The sequence below is a fragment of the Macaca mulatta genome, chromosome 2, assembly GCF_049350105.2.
Source record: "Macaca mulatta isolate MMU2019108-1 chromosome 2, T2T-MMU8v2.0, whole genome shotgun sequence".
Classification (NCBI taxonomy): Eukaryota; Metazoa; Chordata; class Mammalia; order Primates; family Cercopithecidae; genus Macaca; species Macaca mulatta.
In genome coordinates, this window is record NC_133407.1 from 125,732,604 (window position 1) to 125,750,866 (window position 18,263).

The 18,263-nt window shown below is 41.8% G+C and overlaps 1 protein-coding gene across 2 annotated transcripts in view; it reads left to right on the plus strand.

Annotated features, from left to right (window-relative positions):
• The window catches only part of PTPRG (protein tyrosine phosphatase receptor type G), a 745,340-nt gene that overhangs the window by 599,826 nt on the left and 127,251 nt on the right, over positions 1–18,263 (plus strand). For both annotated transcript variants that reach the window (XM_015130516.3, XM_002802749.4), the window contains exons 7-8: positions 6,234–6,391; positions 17,096–17,288. In XM_015130516.3, the coding sequence (XP_014986002.3) occupies positions 6,234–6,391; positions 17,096–17,288 (351 nt within the window). The remainder of the gene's footprint in view (positions 1–6,233; positions 6,392–17,095; positions 17,289–18,263) is intronic.

The window sequence follows — 18,263 nt, forward strand, 5'->3', positions numbered from 1 at the left end:
AGTTCCCGATGACTGCACAGGTCTCTTCTATACATTAATTGTTCATCATATTTTATAAAGAGCTTTCTTTTTTTCCTATATAACCAAAGCATTGAAACTATTAGGCTATTAACACACCAAGAAATGCAATCAATCAGCTGATTATCATCTAATGTTTTAATGATCACATTTTTAATCCAATTATACATGTTTGAATCTTTCAAATTTTCTTTAATTAAAAATTGCCTCCTGGCACTGCTATCAGAAATAAGAAATTGAACAGAATCAGCCAGATATAATTTAACGTTGAAAGGAAACTGCAAGGATAACTGGGCCGCACTGGGCTTAATGGTTGACCATGACTTTAAAGCCCTCATACAGAATTTCCTAATTGATAAGAAAAATTTAATCATCTTCAGCTATAAACCTTTTGCATTCAAATAAGGTTATTTCTTTTTCCAAATAAACCTCCCCTAACTGATTATTCATATTGTCATTCAAAATACTTAAAAATGAAAGAAAGGGTTGGGTGAAATGTAGACTACTTAATACAGTGTGTATTTAATATAAAAGTCATACATTATTCATTTTTGCAATTTGAATAACTTTGAATTTAGCATCCCTGTTCCTCATCTTTTTCTTGGATGAACAATTAATTATTAAAATATAATATTGTCTGCATATAGCACCCGGGATCCTTGAAAGTGGAATACAAGATTCATTTCTTTTCAATTCTTTTATCTAGTAATGCACAGTACCTGCCTATTAGGGTATAATGGAATGAATGGTGGTATAAATAGTTTTTCAAATATTTTTCTCAACTAGTAAGTGGCTGGGACAGGAATGTTTTGAATTCAAATGACTAATTATGATAAAAGTTGGAGGCAGAATGCACTGATCAGGATGGGCATAGAATCACATTGCCCTTTTATAGCAAGACTTATTTAACAAGCACTTACGCATGCTTACTGTGTCGAGCGCTCTCCTAAGCCCTCACCTGATGTTAACTCATTTGATTCATACTGAGAACCTCCTTATAATGTCAGTGTTATTATCCCATTTTACAGATGAGGAAACAGTTACACAAAGGTTAAATAACTCTTCTCAAGTCAAACCTTTAAGTAGACTGGTCATACCCAGGGGACCTAGCTCTAGCACTTCTCCCCATTTTATGATATCTACATGTACTAAGATTTTATTAGCCAGGCATATGGGCTCACAGCTGTAATTTCAGCACTTTGGGAGGCTGCGGCAGGAGGATTGCTTGAGGCCAGAGGTTTGAGACCAGCTTGGGCAACACAGCCCAAGAACCTCATGTCTACTAGTTTTTTGTTTTTGTTTTTGTTTTTTAATTAGGCAGGCATGGTGGTACAAGTCCTAGCTACTCAGGAAGCTGAGAGGGGAGGACTGCTTGAGCCCAGGAGTTCAAGGCTGCAGTACCACCACAGCCTAGTCAACAGAGTGAGAATCTGTCTCTAATTTATACAAAGAAAAAAAGAGATTTCATAAACAGAAGAGTTTACGTTTTCAGCTGAAAAGTGCTTTATTTCTTCTTCCCAGTGGCTATACTCAGGAACCACGTCTTGAGTCTGGGCAGTTGAGCCCCTATGGCTTAAGCTGGCATCGGTGGACAGTACTAGAAATATAGAACTACCATTTCTAAAATTGATTCTAATTTGTACTTAAGCATTGCGAGCACCCCATTTATCAGTAGAGCACTGTCTGTGGGACTGAGCAGGCAATGAAATTTTCAGAAAGATGGCTGCAAACTGATGTTCAACTTGAACTGAGATGGGGAGAAAAGAGTGAATTCTGTAATGTATTGTTCGTGTTAATTCTGTAATGCATTGTCATTTAGTAATGGGGGCACCTGAACATATAGCATAATTCCCCCCCCCCCACAAGTCAGGCTATGGGTATCAAGATGACTTTCTGATATTTGGGAATCTTTTCCCACCCCCAACGCTTGTGTTAAAATAGGGGCCGGCAGAATACGACCGAAGGCGAAATCCATTCTACTCTCTATTTTTGTATGGCCCCTGAGCTAAGAATGGTTTTTACATTCAATCCCTACTTAAGTGAAATGTTATTCCCCTAAAAAGGAACCGTATTATTCTCATTAGGTAGACAAATATTTTGAAAATTGTTCTCAGTTATTAATCGCATTTCAAATACAGTTAATAAGGTTGTGAAAGTTTGCTTATTATTTAAGTACCTACATAACATCTTCAAATTCACCTCTTGGCCTGCAAAACCTAAAATATTTACTCTTTAGTACTTTACTGAAAACTGTTGCTCATTCCTAGCTTAAAACTCAAAGTGAGCCAGCCTGTACCTCTGCTGGGCTTGTGCTCAGCCACATGCCTGCCTTGTTAAATCTGGGCTTACAGCGCCAGGAGCTATGCCAAGCCCCTTTTGTCTGTTAACTTGCTTAACTGTCACAGCAACCCTGAGAGTAAATATTCTCATTATTCCCATTTTACAGCTGATGGAAGTAGCTCAGAGAGGTTAAGGCCTTTGCCTGAGGTCACACAGCCATCAAATGTCAGTTAATTCAAAGCCCATGCTAGACTGCTCATGCTGATGGACAATGTATCTAACATGGTATGCCTTTAAGGGCACAAGCAGTAATCCAGTTTAAAAAAAAAAAAAGATATGCACAAAGCATTAAAGAAAGTAAATGATAAAACATTGGTAGTTTAGAGGACTAATAATAGTAAAAGTAATAACAATTAGAGTAAGAATAATACGTATCACGTATGCAATGTTTACTGTGTTCCGAGCTCTTTCTGAACCCCTTTCTTATATTGACTTATTTATAATCTTCGCTACTATAGCCTAAGAAGGTTTCATAACTTGCCTGAGCTCACACAGCTGACAGCGGAGTTGGGATTTGAACCTGGGCGGGCTGAAAATCTGTTCTCCTCAGCCACCCTTGAAGAAATGCACAAGTGCTGGGGGTGCTGATGCAGGCAGTGGTTAGATCTCAGTTTTCAGCACTGAGTGATGTTTCCTGCTCTCCAGGCATACTGTTTCAGATTCCCTGAATAAAGAATCCCGTGTGAGGAGGCGGAGCTTGCAGTGAGCTGAGATCCGGCCACTGCGCTCCAGCCCCGGCGACAGAGCGAGACTCCGTCTCAAAAAAAAAAAAAAAAAAAAAAAAAAAAAGAATCCCGTGTGAGTCTCTGTATTCTTCACGTTTTTGACCTTGTGTCTGTTACTTCACCCTGGTCTTCTATTTACCCAGCCCTAAAGTCAAAGAATTGGACTAAATAGAAGGTTTTCCAAGTGTCCCTGGGTCCCCTACTCAGCTTCAGCCACCAGGGCTGACTTAACTATTTGAGTTGCTGGGCTCTTGGGTAAGATTTTGTTTGAAGAGACCATTCTTTGGCCTCCAAAGCCACTGAACTAAGCCGCTGAACTGTCCAAGTCCCTTCCAGATCACACAGTCCTAAGATTCAATGGCAGCAATAGTGGTGGAATGAATAAGCAGTGAAGCCAGGCCCTCCTCCCGGTCCCTTGTACCAAGTCTACCCACCACACCACCGATCTGACTGCACGTGCTGATCAACGAAAGCCAGAACTTGCCTCTGAAGCCCTGGTGTTGGTCAAGAACAGAGAGGCCCTTTGGAGTTTGCAGCAGGGGTCACACGCACTTTCCATCATGCCTGCTCAATCCATCAGCCCATCGGAGAACTTACACAAGAGCCCGGCCCTGTCCAGTGTTCCCCCTTTGAAATCTAATCTCCTCCTGTTGGTGTGGCAGGTGCTTTTGCTTTATCTTTTGATGCTCTTTAAAGCCGTGGCCTCTCCCTAGAGTGTGTTTAGATGGGGACTTGGCTGCCAGGGGTTTGCCAGGGTTGTCTTGTCACTTCCTATCAGCATTCCGCATGCTTAACTGCAACCCTAATGTTGGATTGGGCCCCGAGGGGAAAACTCTTCTGATTCTCTAGCCATTCGGCCTGGATTCCTTGATCCTAAGGCAGGTTAGTGTGCTGTGGTGTGACCCCAGGTTCACCTACAACATGAGGGAGACATGAAGGTGGCAGTTTTGCAGTTGGTGGTGCCAAGCCCTACCCACCCTTCTATCACTTGGGGCTTTGTGTTGACTGTTTACACAGCCCAGGAAGCTCAGAGGCAGCAAGCAAAGGCCAAAATATTTTCTCCTCCTGGCCAAACCAGTCCTCGCCAAGCATGCTTGCAGAGATTTCCCCTGTCATTAGGCTGCTGGTAACCAGGTTTAAATTAAAGCCCAGATTTGCCAGTGGGCGGAGGGGCAATTCCGTTATTTCTAGCCTTTTGTACAACAGAAATTGTTTTTGTAATTTTGATTATAGAACCCTATGATTTGAAGAGTTTTGCATTTATTGGTTAATACTAAATTTTTCTTTTAGAAAAAAACGAATTGAACACCTCTCTGAGAATCAGCCAAGGTTTCTGAGCCTCATGAATAACTGCTGTTACTTCGCTGTTCACTAGTGCTTGGGCTTGGTTATTTAACCTCTCTGTGCCTTGATTTCCACACCTGTAAAACGAGTATTAGAAAGCACATACTTCATAGAGTTGTGAACTAAGAGAGCATAGTGATGTGAGTAATAAAATCCTGGATTCTAAACCCAGCTACCTGTTTCTGCATCCCGCCTCTGCAAACTGGGGATGATAATAGGACTAACTTCTTGGAGTTATTTTAAGCATTAAATAAATGTATCCTTATAAAGCTGTTAGAACAGGGCCTGTTGCATATAGTAAGTGCTGTTTAAGTGTTTGCAACATGTAAATACTCAGAATAGTGCCTGGCATATAGGCGAAGCTAAATCAATATTAAGTCTTCTTCAACTAATCTTTTCCAAAAGGAAATTGCAATTTTAATTATAATATAGTTGATTTCTGTTGGGTTTTTGCATTATGCCCTAGTTACACAGACTTCTCGCGTCTGGGGATGCACAGTTGCCCAAAAGCCTGCACTAGTTGTTCTGCATAAAAATGAGAAGAGGAAGGAAGGAGGGGGGAGGTATGAGGCTTGGGAATAATATTCCTGTAGGCACAGGTGTGTCTATGAGGTCACCTGGAACCCCGTTCCCAGGGCCCATGGTGGAAGCCATGAAGGAGCTAAGGGACCTCATGAGCAGAACTCCAGTAGTCTTATTGCATCTCTAACAGGGAAGAGGAGAGAATCCCAGATGTAAATTCAAGACTAGATGTCTGGAGATGGATGTAGAGACTAGAACCTTCTCTGACTCATGAAAGAAGCTAGATAGTTTCCTGGGTGTGCTTGGGAGAATTACAAGACATTTTCCTCATCTTCTCTGCGACACTGTTCCTTCCTGTCCCGGAGCCTTTGCTCATGCTGTTTCTACTGCTTACAATGGTTTTCTTCACCTTGTTTGCCCCCACCCTTGCATTTTCACATAGCTAACCTCAGTGGCTTCTTCCGCTGAGTCAGAGGTGTGTGGTGTCTCTGGTGTCAAGACATCTGGATTCACATCCTGGCTTTGCTTCTTAGGAGCTATGTGACCTTGAGCAGACACTAACCCATTACATGCCTTGCTTTCCTCATAGATTAATCATATTTTCATTGTTGGATCTGAACTTAAATGTCATTTCTTCTGTTTAAGGGAAGACACCTCCATGTTTGTAAAAAGAATGCTGGTTCCTGGGGCCATTCTTTTTAAGTTTCTAGTTGTGCCTTGGTTAGACTTCACTTTGATTTGGAGACGACTTGGGTGAAACCATAATGAAATGTAGCCAGCTTTGGAATTGCACATTACTGGTGGCTTACAGTTTTCTTTTCATAATGAGTCTCTCTATGTATCCCAAAGTTTGTTGCACTGATTATCTCTCTTTTCATAGATAATTGGAGAAGAGTTCTATGATGAAACAAGGTTGGGAAGGGGTGGGTTAAACAAAGTCAAGCCCATTTCTTTTCTGCAAGACTTCTCAGAGATTTTAGTATGCTAGAGTGTTTTGTCTATTTCCTGGGGAAGGGGGAGGGACTTTAATGTGGCCCAACCGTGTTCATCATGGAACCTGTTTTTTACTGAAATATACTGTGGTGCTGGTGTCCTCAGAACACACCCTGGGAAATGCTGCTTTGTTTACTGAGGCTCTCCCACCACCAAATGCTAGTGCTTCTAAGGATATAAACAAACATAAGGCTTGTGATGTGGCACCAGCATGCCGAGGGTGTTGACTGTCTGCGGCGCGGAATGGCATGACTTACCATTGTGCTTTTCTTTTCCCTTTTCCCCTAACAGAGAAGGAGACCTTTCTGGATCCTTTCGTCCTCCGGGACCTCCTGCCTGCATCCCTGGGCAGCTATTATCGGTACACAGGTTCCTTGACCACACCACCGTGTAGCGAAATAGTGGAGTGGATAGTCTTCCGGAGACCCGTCCCCATCTCTTACCATCAGGTAGATATTCTGCCTCAAGTGGGGCTTCTGTGTTTACTTGTTTTGTATTGACTTAACAGTCCAGCATGGCTAGAGTATACCAGTAACGAATTTGTTCTTGATCTTGTGCACGTCATTGATTCCTGCAGTCTTTCCCACAAACATGTTTCTGAACCCAAGAACTGCAAGCTATGGAACATGGTTTCTTAGCCACAAATGAAATTAACTCACTAAAGAGAATTGCAGGCAGGAAATCTGAGTATTGTTTAAGTATTCAATCTTGAGTAGGTAATAATAGCTATCCTCGATGATGATGACCTTTTGTGCCAGAAACTCTTCTAAGCTCTTTATAAATGTTGACCCATTTCATCTTCATGAACAGCACACTCATGAGGTAGATGCTATTGGTACCCCCATTCTGCAGTCTTAATGAGGAATGTGCTGTGCACACCCCATTTTATAGAGGAGATCAAGCCACACAAAAGGTTACTTGCCCACAGTCACACAACTGGTAACCATGCCATGGTGTCTGATTCCAAAGATCATGCTCTGACCACTAAGCCTACCCACAGTTCAGAAAAGAAAGAGATTTGTGGACGTGGAGAAATGAAATAAAACATACCATTGATTGAGTTCTTTCTGTGTGCTATGCGCTTTACTCAGCACTTTACACATGTCAACTTAATCAGTGGCAACACAAATATAGAGAGATGGGTATTCATATAGAACATATTGGCATGGAGAGATTGGGTAACATGCCCAAAAGTTCATGGTTAATGAATGATGAAACCAAAAACTAAGCCGGGGTTTGCCTGATTCCAAAACCCATGTTTCTGATCACTATACTGTATTGCTTCCTTCTGAGTGTGGCCTGGGCACATTTCATGGGAAGGCATGATTTAGGCTGAGCAGTAAATGTGGGTAGGAACTGATGAATTGGAGATAGGATTGAGGCAATGTCAGAGGTAGGGGGACCATCCGGGGAATGAGAGGTCTTTAAATCACCTCATGAGGTCTGAATGTATGGTTGAGGATGATTCTTAGAAGGGACATGTTAGTTGTACAAAATTCAGCATGGATTGAATTAACGAAAGTGTCAAATTTCTTCTGCATTATTCCCGAAAATAGAGCCTGGAAAAATGGATAGGATTTGTAAGGAAGTGGATTTGAGCCATTAACCAAGACTGTCCAAAATTGAAAGGTACTTAGGACGTCTTTCATAGAAATGACCACCTCCACCAGTCTGATTGTTCTAGTACCAGTTGACCTTCTGGGTCTTAGGTCAAGTATTCCAGTAGGTGGGTCTGAATAGACATTGACCAACCAACTACTTGGTTGGCCTTAGGTCACATGTCCATCTTTGAATGAGCCACCAGAGGTGCCAGATAGCATCCTGAAACATCCAGTGTTACCTCTTAGTGGGTAAATGGGGCAGGTTCCCTGGAAGAAGGTAAGGGCAGTAGAGACACTACTCCCCTAACCAAGTTAGGTCGTGTAAGGCCAGGCTGAACAAATTTATTTGGCCTCACTGCTGTTTTGGCAATCATTTTACTTTCAGATATTTTTTCCTTTTAATCTGACCCTGACAATAAAGAAAGGACTGGTGATTTGGTTTCAGAACAGGATCTGCCAGCCTTAAGGAGATAATGAAATAAGAAATGAGTTTTCTTCCTAATGGTGATGCCAACATTGTTTCATTAAAAAAAAATAATAAAGTTACAGCCCAAATATTTATATATGCAGGGTTGGCGGAAGGGACTTTTTTTTCAAGCTCCTTTTTTGTCAATTAATAAATACTTTTGTCTTGAAAGATTGAAAGGTTTGCAACTGGGCTCAGTGGCTCGTGCCTATAATCTCAGCACTTTGGGAGGGTGAAGCAGGAAGAACCTTTGAGCCCAGCAGTTCGAGACCAGCCTGGGCAACATGGCAAGACCCCCATCTCTACCAAAAAAAAAAAAACTAAAAATTATCCAGGCATGGTGGCACATGTCTGGTGATCCCAGCTGCTTGGGAGGCTGAGGTGGGAGGATCACTTGAGTCTAGAAGGTCAAGGCTGCAGTGAACTGTGATCGCACCACTGCGCTCCAGTGTGGATGACAGAGTGAGACTCTGTCTCAGAAAAAAAAAAGAGAGAGAGAGAAAGGTTTGAGATAATGAAGTTAAGAAATACTGATTTGGCTACTTTTCATGGAGAATTCCATGTAAGGAGAGGCAGAGAGTCGCTGATTAGCTGGAGAGAAATAAGACTATTAACATATGCTGGGTTTCATTACAGCTCCAGATTTGAAACAAAAGACAGAGTTTGGGGCTTGGATGTTTTGCCAAGTGTTTGTCTTTTAGAAGCATTTTGATCATTTTTGTAACTGGGGCTCTGAGAAAGTGCTTTTTAAATATCTGCTCACTATTCCACTCTCTGCCACCCATACCCTCAAAGAGAAGAAATAATGTAAGATCTGTGTTTGCCTTCCAATATATAACTTCTCTCTAGGTATTGCGTTTCAGGGAAACCGAAAAGAAATTAATCATATTTGCTTTCCAGGTTCTTTGCTACAAACCATCTTAAGATAATACTTTACTTTTATCAGACACTGCTTCATGTGTCCCTCTCTCTCTCCCAAGGGAGGAAAACAGCTCATATTCATGTGGCCAAACTGGATCCTTGCTGGCTGGCTTTGTGGAGGTCACAGCTGTGTCAGCCCTTGGAAAAGAAAGCATTCACCATCCAAGTATTATCGCTTCAGACCTTCCCACCCTGACCCTGCCAACATTCTTTCTGAAGTTAGCACAGAATGTTCATTTCAGAAAGGCGAACAGCCAATTCGGAAAAGCCAAGTAGTCAGGAATTCCATGTCTGCCTCTGACAGAAAGAAAACATTCCTAGTCCCTTGTTCTTCTACTTCTCTACAGTCTCTGTATTCTCTCTTTTCTTCCCTCTCATCCAGCATGGGTGCCTGCACTCGAGTAAATTTTGAGGATATTCACCATAAAATATAACGGTTAGCACAAAGTGTTGACTTGTATGATGTGGATTTCTTTGAAGCCTTTCAGAGCACATGCAGGCAAACACGAATCTTTCCTCTTTTGTTCCCTTTTGTGATTGTAGTTGGGCATTCAAATCAGCCTTGCCAGCCAGCGCACTTGTACCTCTGGCTTGTGTGATAATCTAGATTCAAATACAGCATTGATAACCGAACCTTACATTGACTTGGGATTCCCCACATAGTCAGCATGGCTTACGTGGCTCCTCTACACATCTTCTGAAAATATCAGGCCGAAATCATGCCACCCAAACAAAATGGGTCACCCCAACAAAATGGCAGCACTCTCGGCCCTTGTGTGGGATGTCAGAGAAGCCAGACAACACATGGAGATGGCTGCAGGCAACATGTCCATGATCAGTCATAGAAGATGATTAGCTTTCGGTGCAGTTAACTAGGATTTGTTTTCTTCTAGAATAGTGCTTCTCAGATGATGGTTCTTTGCCCATAGGCAACTAATCCAACCCTTCCTTTCCAGGACTATTTGCATCTTGTTGGTTAAAATAAGGCATTGCCTATGATTTTCCCCAGCATGAATTTTACTTAAGTGCTTGTAGTGGGTGCTATCAAAAAGGCAATAAATAAGTGTGACTGTGTCTACTTTGTTTACCTTTAGATGTGTGATCTTTTTTTTTTTCTTCTGACAGTAAACTGGAGTAGACAGAAAAGTTTTAATTGCATGACCCTTTTTTAACCAAAGGTATCTGTCAGAAAGAGTAGAGCAGCTCTTTGAAGTTAAGACTGTGTGCTTTGGAGGCGAACTGCCTGGGTTCCACGTATGACTTTGTTCTTCGGCCAAATTACTCAAGTACTCTACTATTTGGTGCCTCAGTTTTCTCATCTGTAACATGATGATAATAATCCCCACCTCATGGAGTCACAGTAAAGATTAAATGATGGAATATGTATAAAATGCTTAGACTAGGACCTGGCATCACAGGAAGTGCTTGGGAGATACTAGGCGTTTTTGTTGTTGTTGCGGTATTAAATGATGACCAAACCTCTAAAGCAGGACTGTCTGGTAGAAAGAAAACCACGTCATTTAAAATGTTGTAGTAATCATGTTAAAAAATGTAAAGAGAAACAAGTGAAATTAATTTTAATAGTATAGTTTATTTAATAGAATATGTATCCAAAATATGATCACTGCAAATGTAGGGCTAGCCATATTTCTAATGGAATAGCCACATGGCTACTGGCTGTCACAGCTGTAAGGTTTATCTCACGGCCACGACAACTGGTGAGTCACTTAATTCAGAACATTTCTATTTCAACACATGACGTGCAGTGCATGTGAATGAAGGAGGTTTTTAAATGATGGGGTGAAGATGCCATCATTAATCCAAGAGAGATGGCTTTCTTTGTTAATTATGGTTAAGTCCTTTTCTTTCTATAAAGCCCTTTCTATAATCACCTTCATGCAAAACTGACTGTAGCCACAGGAGGGGCATGGCCCTGCATTTAGCTAGCTGTTCTTAGATTTTATGTTTGCAGCTGTGGTTCAGTAAGTAAAATTTTGGATGCTCCAGGCTACTGGGAATTTAATATTCCATTATCATTGTCTTGTTTAATAATGAGACAACAAATAGGACCTGCCCTGTCATACCTCAAATGTATGGTGAAGCTAAAATAATCTCCATGACTTTAGGTGAGATTTTTCCAGTTCCTAGTTAGTATCCTTGGTTTCCTTACTGTGCTAATAATGGATTCTGGTTTTGTTTAATTGCCATTATATGCCCATCCCTTAAACTGTTGTGCAATCAGCCTTTTAATGGCTCATAATTATATTACTTTTGGTTTTCTCTCATTTCTCCCTTTCATCCACAATGATGCCCTGCCCAAGTCTTGTGGACAGGAGCTCTTGCTACACACGAATGGCATGAATAGATTTCAACTTGCCTTTGATTCGAACCGACAGATTAAAAACTAATTATTCTCTGTAATACTTTTATAATAAAAACTAAGTTGAAATGATTTATATACACTTCCAGCCAACACCTTTGCAATTCAAGGTTAAAATTGTTCTTGAAATGGCACCAGTTAAACTGCAATTACAAATCCCCAAGCAGGGATAAAAGAAAGAAATGTTTCACACATTCACTTCAAAAGTTTAAGAGTCAATTTAATATTATAGAAATGAAAACTTTCATTTATTTTTACTAAATGATAAAGACTTCATTAGTTGTATTAAAGTCAAGATAATTCCAAGTGTGTTTATTACCCTGCTGTGGCAGGATCAGCCAAGAATAGTGAGGGCTTTGGGAGGTGGACAGGATTTTCTCCTGGGGCCTGCTATCTTGTTCATGCCTCCCAGGTCTTTCTGTGTTGGGCCATTGGCAGTTTCTATTCAGAGTGCAGAAGGGTGAAGATAGATAGATTTATGTTGCTGATGCAGGGTGCCCTGTGTGGAATGGCCCTGGGGTTAGCTAAAGGGAATTGTTTCAGGACTTCTAAAACTGCATCCATTTCTCCACTGCAGTGTGACTCTTTCAGTGGATAATGTTAAGGCCTCTTATGCCTGTGGCATGAAGTAGCTGAGAGCATACAAAATAGAGTCAAACAGACCTGCTATGCTAAGCCTCACTTCACCTCTTGGTTCCTGTGCCTGCATTAGTCCATTTTCACATTGCTGTAAAGAACTACCTGAGACTGGGTAATGTATTAGAAAAGAGGTTTAATTGGCCGTACAGGAGTCATGACTGGGAAGGCCTCAGGAAACTTACAGTTGTGGCAGACGGGAAGCAGGCATGCGTTACATGGCTAGAGAAGGAAGAACAGAGAGAAAGGGGAGGCGCTACACACTTTTAAACAACCAGATCTTGTGAGAACTCACTCACTGTCATGGGAACAGCAAGGGGGAATTCCGCTCCCATGATCCAATCACCTCCCGCCAGGCCCCTCCTCCAGCACTGAGGATTACAATTCCACATGAGATTTAGGTGGGGACACAGATCCAAACCATATCGGTGATCTTGGGCAAGTTACTCAATGCCTCTAAGCCCAATTTCCTTACTAGTCAGTAACATTAATACTAATACTGCTATTAATCATAATATTACCAGCAGCCTCATGGGATTTCTGTGGATTAAGTAAGAGAAAGCACATACCAGTCTCAGCACAATGCCTTGCGTGTAATAAGCACCCAGTAAATATTGCCTGCTAGTGTTCATGATATAAGAGTGTTCTTGTAATGCTACTCTAATGTCGTTACTTTAAGCTAAAAAGAAGTTGGAAACCAAAATAATGTCTATAAAGTACTTAAAGAAGTACCTGGCATGTAGTAGGTTTGATAAATACAAGGGGGATAAGGAAGGGAAGGTTGATAGTATTTTACAGTTGTCATAAGCTTAGACTACAATTGTAGTTACCACAGTCCTCATAAAATAATAATTACAGTAGTGATAGTACTTACCAAGTACCTGCTGTGTGCCAGGAATTATTCCAAATACTTTATATATCACAACTCATTGAATAGTTACAAAAACCACAAGAAGGAGGTAGTGCTGTTACCTCCATTGTACAAATAAAGACACTGAGGCACAGAAAGATTAAATAATTTGACCAAGGTCACACATTTAGCAAGTAGGGTTTAAAAAACAGGATTTTGTACCCAGGTAGCAGGGGTAAGGGTTTTGAATTTGGAGAATTAGGCATAGGCCGGATTAAAAGGGCCCCACCATTAAGGATGGGAGGCTGTTAAAAAGTATTGAACAGAGGCATGACGTGATCTCATATATATTTTTCAAGGATCACTGTTTCGCTGTTAACCAGATCTAGAAAAGTAGAACAGATTACGCACCAAACATATGGACCAGTCAAAGGCCCAGAAAGACACAACTTTGTCTGTATGGTTTGTTCTATGGCTCCAGCATGACTTCCATGTTGCACAACTCTAGGGGACACTTTCTCATGGTGGGCTTATGGCACCTTTTGGAATCAAACAAAGTGGAGGTCCAAGGCAAGGGTTGGGATCCAGAGACAGACTGAAGTTGCCGTGTAATGATGTATCGGTAGATTTCATCACAGCCCACTTTCCAAAGTGAGAAATGTAGACTCCTCTCACCAATCCAAGACTCCTGGAGGTTTTTAACTCATTGGCCAAGCATGCCAGTTACCAGAGAGACAGGCCACTGGTGAATTTCATTTAACTTAGAAAAATGACAGGGTTTTAGTGAATGCCGCCAACCCACGGAAGGACATTTGATGAGTATGCTAAGCTTGTGCTCCTTTCCCTCTTTTGTATGACTGTCAAGAGCAACTGTGATCCGGTTGACAATATAATATCGTTCAGGTCATCAGTTCACTCCCAGAACCATCACATCCTTTCTTCAAAATCTTGGGGCAAGTTAAGTTAATAACAAGGAAGCCGCCATGCTTTTAAACCATAGCATGTCATTAAGCTGTAAGAGCAATTTAAGTGAAAGCATTTTTGTGTTAAATTCAGAACCTGCCTCATTTTTACAGTTATGTGACTTGTTCTTTCCTGAGGCTTCAGAAATAAACTTTTTAGGAGAATTTAATGCTGGCTATGAAAGAAGCAAGTATTCTGGAGAATAAACAAACTTCAGAGTCATATTGCTGAGACAGTTTTCCAGGCCATTCTTTTCTGGCATCTCAGAGATTAAACTATTTTGGGACAGATGGCTGTCTCTTCCGGAAAATTTCCGGTCTAATTCACGATGTATGGCAGCCCAGTCCGTTTCTCTAAAAAGTCATCCTGAAAGTTAAGGAATGTCTCTCTCTATTAAACTCACATCTCTAAGCCTTTAATTTAAGCCAATTTCCTTTTATTTGGTCTTCTCTGGACACGGAGAAGAGCTGGTCAGCTTCTTCCACATATGAGGGGCTTTATGAAATTACTCCTTACCTTTTCTTCAGGCTAAACAATTCCACTTCCTTTAACCTTTCCTCACAGGATTTATTCTCCATCTTCTTAATCATTTCGATTGGTCTTTTTCTGGGCTGTCTCCAGAGGGTCTTTGTTAATACTTCTCATATAATTTTAAGAAGTTATTTTCTCTGAGAAAATCAGAAACCTGCTCTCACATTTGATGCATTCAGTTCTGACTTTGGTAGTCCTATCAAGAGAGTTCATGTCACGAGGTGGAGGTGATTTTTCAGCATCTTCAGTTGTCTTCATTTGAGTGACTCACATTTGGACAAAGTAATCAATCCACTTTTCCTAATTTTTCTGGCATGTCTTGCCTTTCCTTTGCTGTAAATAAAGAAGGAATAGCAGAAAGAATGGGAAGGCAGGCAGATTCTACCTAGAGACACTATGAGTTTTTATGAGAAGGTAAAGTCACTCACAGAGAATTGAAGTAATACAAGAGTCATAGGCTGCTTTGGCTTTTAGGCTGATCGTGAATCCGTCCTGGTTCTGTGTAAAAGACAGAAAAAATTCTGTGGTTTACTATCATTTTACATAAGCTGTGGAATTGGAGGGGAGGTAGAATGATAGGTGAATTCATATACTTAAATGATTTTTGCATGGCTAATATCACTACCTCAATTCTTCGCTTTCTCATGCAAAGAGAGGGCAGACTATTTGGAAGCAGGTCATTTTCTGTGTCATTCTCTGAGGCTGCTTGAGAAATAGTGGGGGTTAGTTCCAGGCTTCAGGATGACCACCTAGAATTTGCCGAAACCCAGATAGCGATTTCCCTTTTTTATTTTCCACATTAGTGTTAACTGCCTTCTGGTTCCCCGAAGCCTAGACAGTCACTCAGTGCACGGAGAGCATCTTTCTAGCACCATTGGGCCATTTCTCCTGCAGAAAGCAGTCTTATTTGGCACCGGAGGATCCAGATGGGCCAGAAACAGTTCATTCAGCTTTTCTCTTCATTCTATTTTCTTCTCCTATTAGTATTTTTGGTGGCTGCATATTTCAAATTACAGTTTTTTGTTTTTGTTTTTGTTTTTCGGTGACAAGAATAACTTTGTGGCCTGTTGAGGACAAGTCTCTGTCACTCAGTCGCTGTTCCATTCCTCATATGTAATAGAATTACCTTTTTTATTTTTTAAAAAAAATGTTATTATTTTTTTGAGACAGAGTCTCATTCCATCACCCAGGCTGGAGTGCAGTGGCACGATCTCGGCTCACTGCAGCCTCCACCTCCCAGGTTCAAGCAATTCTTGTGCCTCAGCCTCCCGAGTAGCTGGAATTACAGGCGTGCACCATTATGCCTGGCCAATTTTTGTATTTTTAGTAGAGACAGGGTTTCACCATGTTGGCCAGGCTGGTCTTGAACTCCTGACCTCAAGTGATCCATCCACCTTGGCCTCCCAAAGGGCTGGGATTTCAGGCATGAGCCACCGGGCCTGGCCACAATTACTGTTTTTGATGATCACAGTGTTGAAGGCCACACACACACACAAAAATCCCTTTTTTGTTTTTTCTGTTTTTGAGACAGGGTGTTACTCTGTCACCCAGGCTGGAGTGCAGTGGGGCAATCATAGCGCATTGCAGCCTGCAACTCCCAGCCTCAAGCAACCCTCTCACCTCAGCCTCCCAAGAAGCTGTGACTACAGGCGTGCACCCCCACGCCCAGCTGTTTTTTGTATTTTTTGTACAGGCAGGGTCTCATTGTGCCAGCTACTCTTGAACTCCTGGGTTCAAGCGATCTTCCACCTCAGCCTCCCAAAGTGTTGGAACTATAGGTATCAGTCACCACACCTGGCCCAAATAATCCCTTTTGATAACAGAAATAGGATTTGGGCACCCTGATTTTTTTCTTTTACTTTCAATAAAAGTTAGATTGGCAGTCTTGTAAGTGATGTTTCTTAATAATATTAATAATAATGATAGCAGCTAACCTTAATTGAGGACTTAACTGTGTACTAAGCAATTTACATATATTTTAATACTTCTAACAACTTTATAAGGTAAGTATTATTATGTGTTTTACAGTTGTGGATACTTGAGTTACAGAAAACTTAAACAGTTTGTCCCTGATTACCCATCTGGTAAATGTTGAACTTAGGCAGTTTGACTTGCAAGTCACACATTTAGTGACTTGGTGACTTTGCCAAACTTGATCACTAGTATGTCGGAAGATGCCAAGAATTAAATCCCTAATATTTATGAAGCTCTTACGATATGCTAGGAACTGGTTAAGCACTGTACTTGGATTAAATATTTTGTCAGCACTTAATGTTGACAAAAATCCTTTTGGGTAAATATTGTTATGATGATCACCATTTTATTGAGGAAAAATGGTGGCTCAGGTTAAGCAGCTTATTCAGGTCAGAGAGTGGGTAGGTGATGAAGTTAGTATTCATACCCAGGCAGTCTGGCTCCGGGACATAACAGTATCACTGTGACCCTATGCTTCTTCCTAGAATGCTGAAGGCCTTTCCAGCAGGGCACTGCAGAAAGACTGGGACTCTCTCATGGGAGGCACAAACTCAGAGTGTGGTACAGCCCTCAAATGAAGTGTTTTCCTGGTTAGTTGGCAGGACAGAAACCACAGCCAGATGAGCCTGTTGGCAGTGTTTCCAGCATGCAACCCAAGTCCTGCTGGGTTTAGCAACCCTGGCATCGGGCACTTCCTACCGTTTCGTGCTCTTATCACCTCCACCTGCTTTGGACCAAATCGCTTTTCTAATTGATGGTTTTTGTTTTGTTTTGTTTTGTTTTGTTTTGTTTTGTTTTGTTTTTTCCTCCCCTCTCTGGTTCTCCGTTCAGCTTGAGGCTTTTTATTCCATCTTCACCACGGAGCAGCAAGACCATGTCAAGTCGGTGGAGTATCTGAGAAATAACTTTCGACCACAGCAGCGTCTGCATGACAGGGTGGTGTCCAAGTCCGCCGTCCGTGATGCCTGGAACCACGACGTGACAGACTTCTTAGAAAACCCACTGGGGACAGAAGCCTCTAAAGGTATATTTGGATTAAGTGCCTTACCCAGAGGAAGATTCCTTATCAAAAATTACTTTAAATTAAAAGGAATTCAAAGCCAGGCAGGAATTGGGACTTGGTGTTAAGTGCATATGTTTCTCTGCTAAAGGGAGCTTGTCTAGCTGAAAAATAGGAGCAGGTGTGGGAATAACTTCTGTTAAATGGGTATGATAGAAATTGCCCTTTTGACCAATAATAGATAATTCTGTCTGCATTTCTGCCTGGTAGCTTCAAAACTTATAGCAATGTCTAGAGAAAGCTTTTTGAAAGTGTCTTACTTTTTACGTGTTTCCCTGTTGATCAGGAGTTTATCTCTGAGCTCAGATATCAGTGAAACGGGAGAGTTCCCTGACCTCTCCCCCCGCCCTTGAAGGACATGCCCCCCGCCACCTTTGAAGGACTTGCAGCAGGAACGTGGCTCATCTGTTCGGTCACCATTCGCTTCTCAGACACCTTATGGGAGGGGGAACACACAGACGGGCAGGTACAGGAGCCAGGGCAAGTTCCTTGGGGCTCTGGCACTAGGGTTGTTGTCTGTGACTCCTGAAGCCCAAGTGGGCATGTGTTACAGCGGGCTCTTGCAGCCTTGCTGTCTGTGGACAGCTTAAGTGTTAACCAGCTCAATGACCTCTTGGTACCCAGGTCCTTGTCCAGCGTCCAGGAAGAATCAGGTCACACATGGACTTGAAGAATGAATGTGGGGGTTTTATTGAGTGGTGGAGGTGGCTCTCAGCAGGATGTATCAGGAGCTAGAAGGGGTATTGAGTGAGAAGATGATGGAGTTTGGCCATTCAGTGGCCAATCTCCTCTCTGATTGTCCCTTGACATTCAGATGCCCCTTCTCTTCTCCCTACCATGCCATTCTGCTGTTCTTCTCTCTTCTGTTCATTCCCCTTGTCTGCTTCTGGAGCCTGGGGTCTGGGGTTTATATGGGTACAGGATAGCGGGGTATGGTGG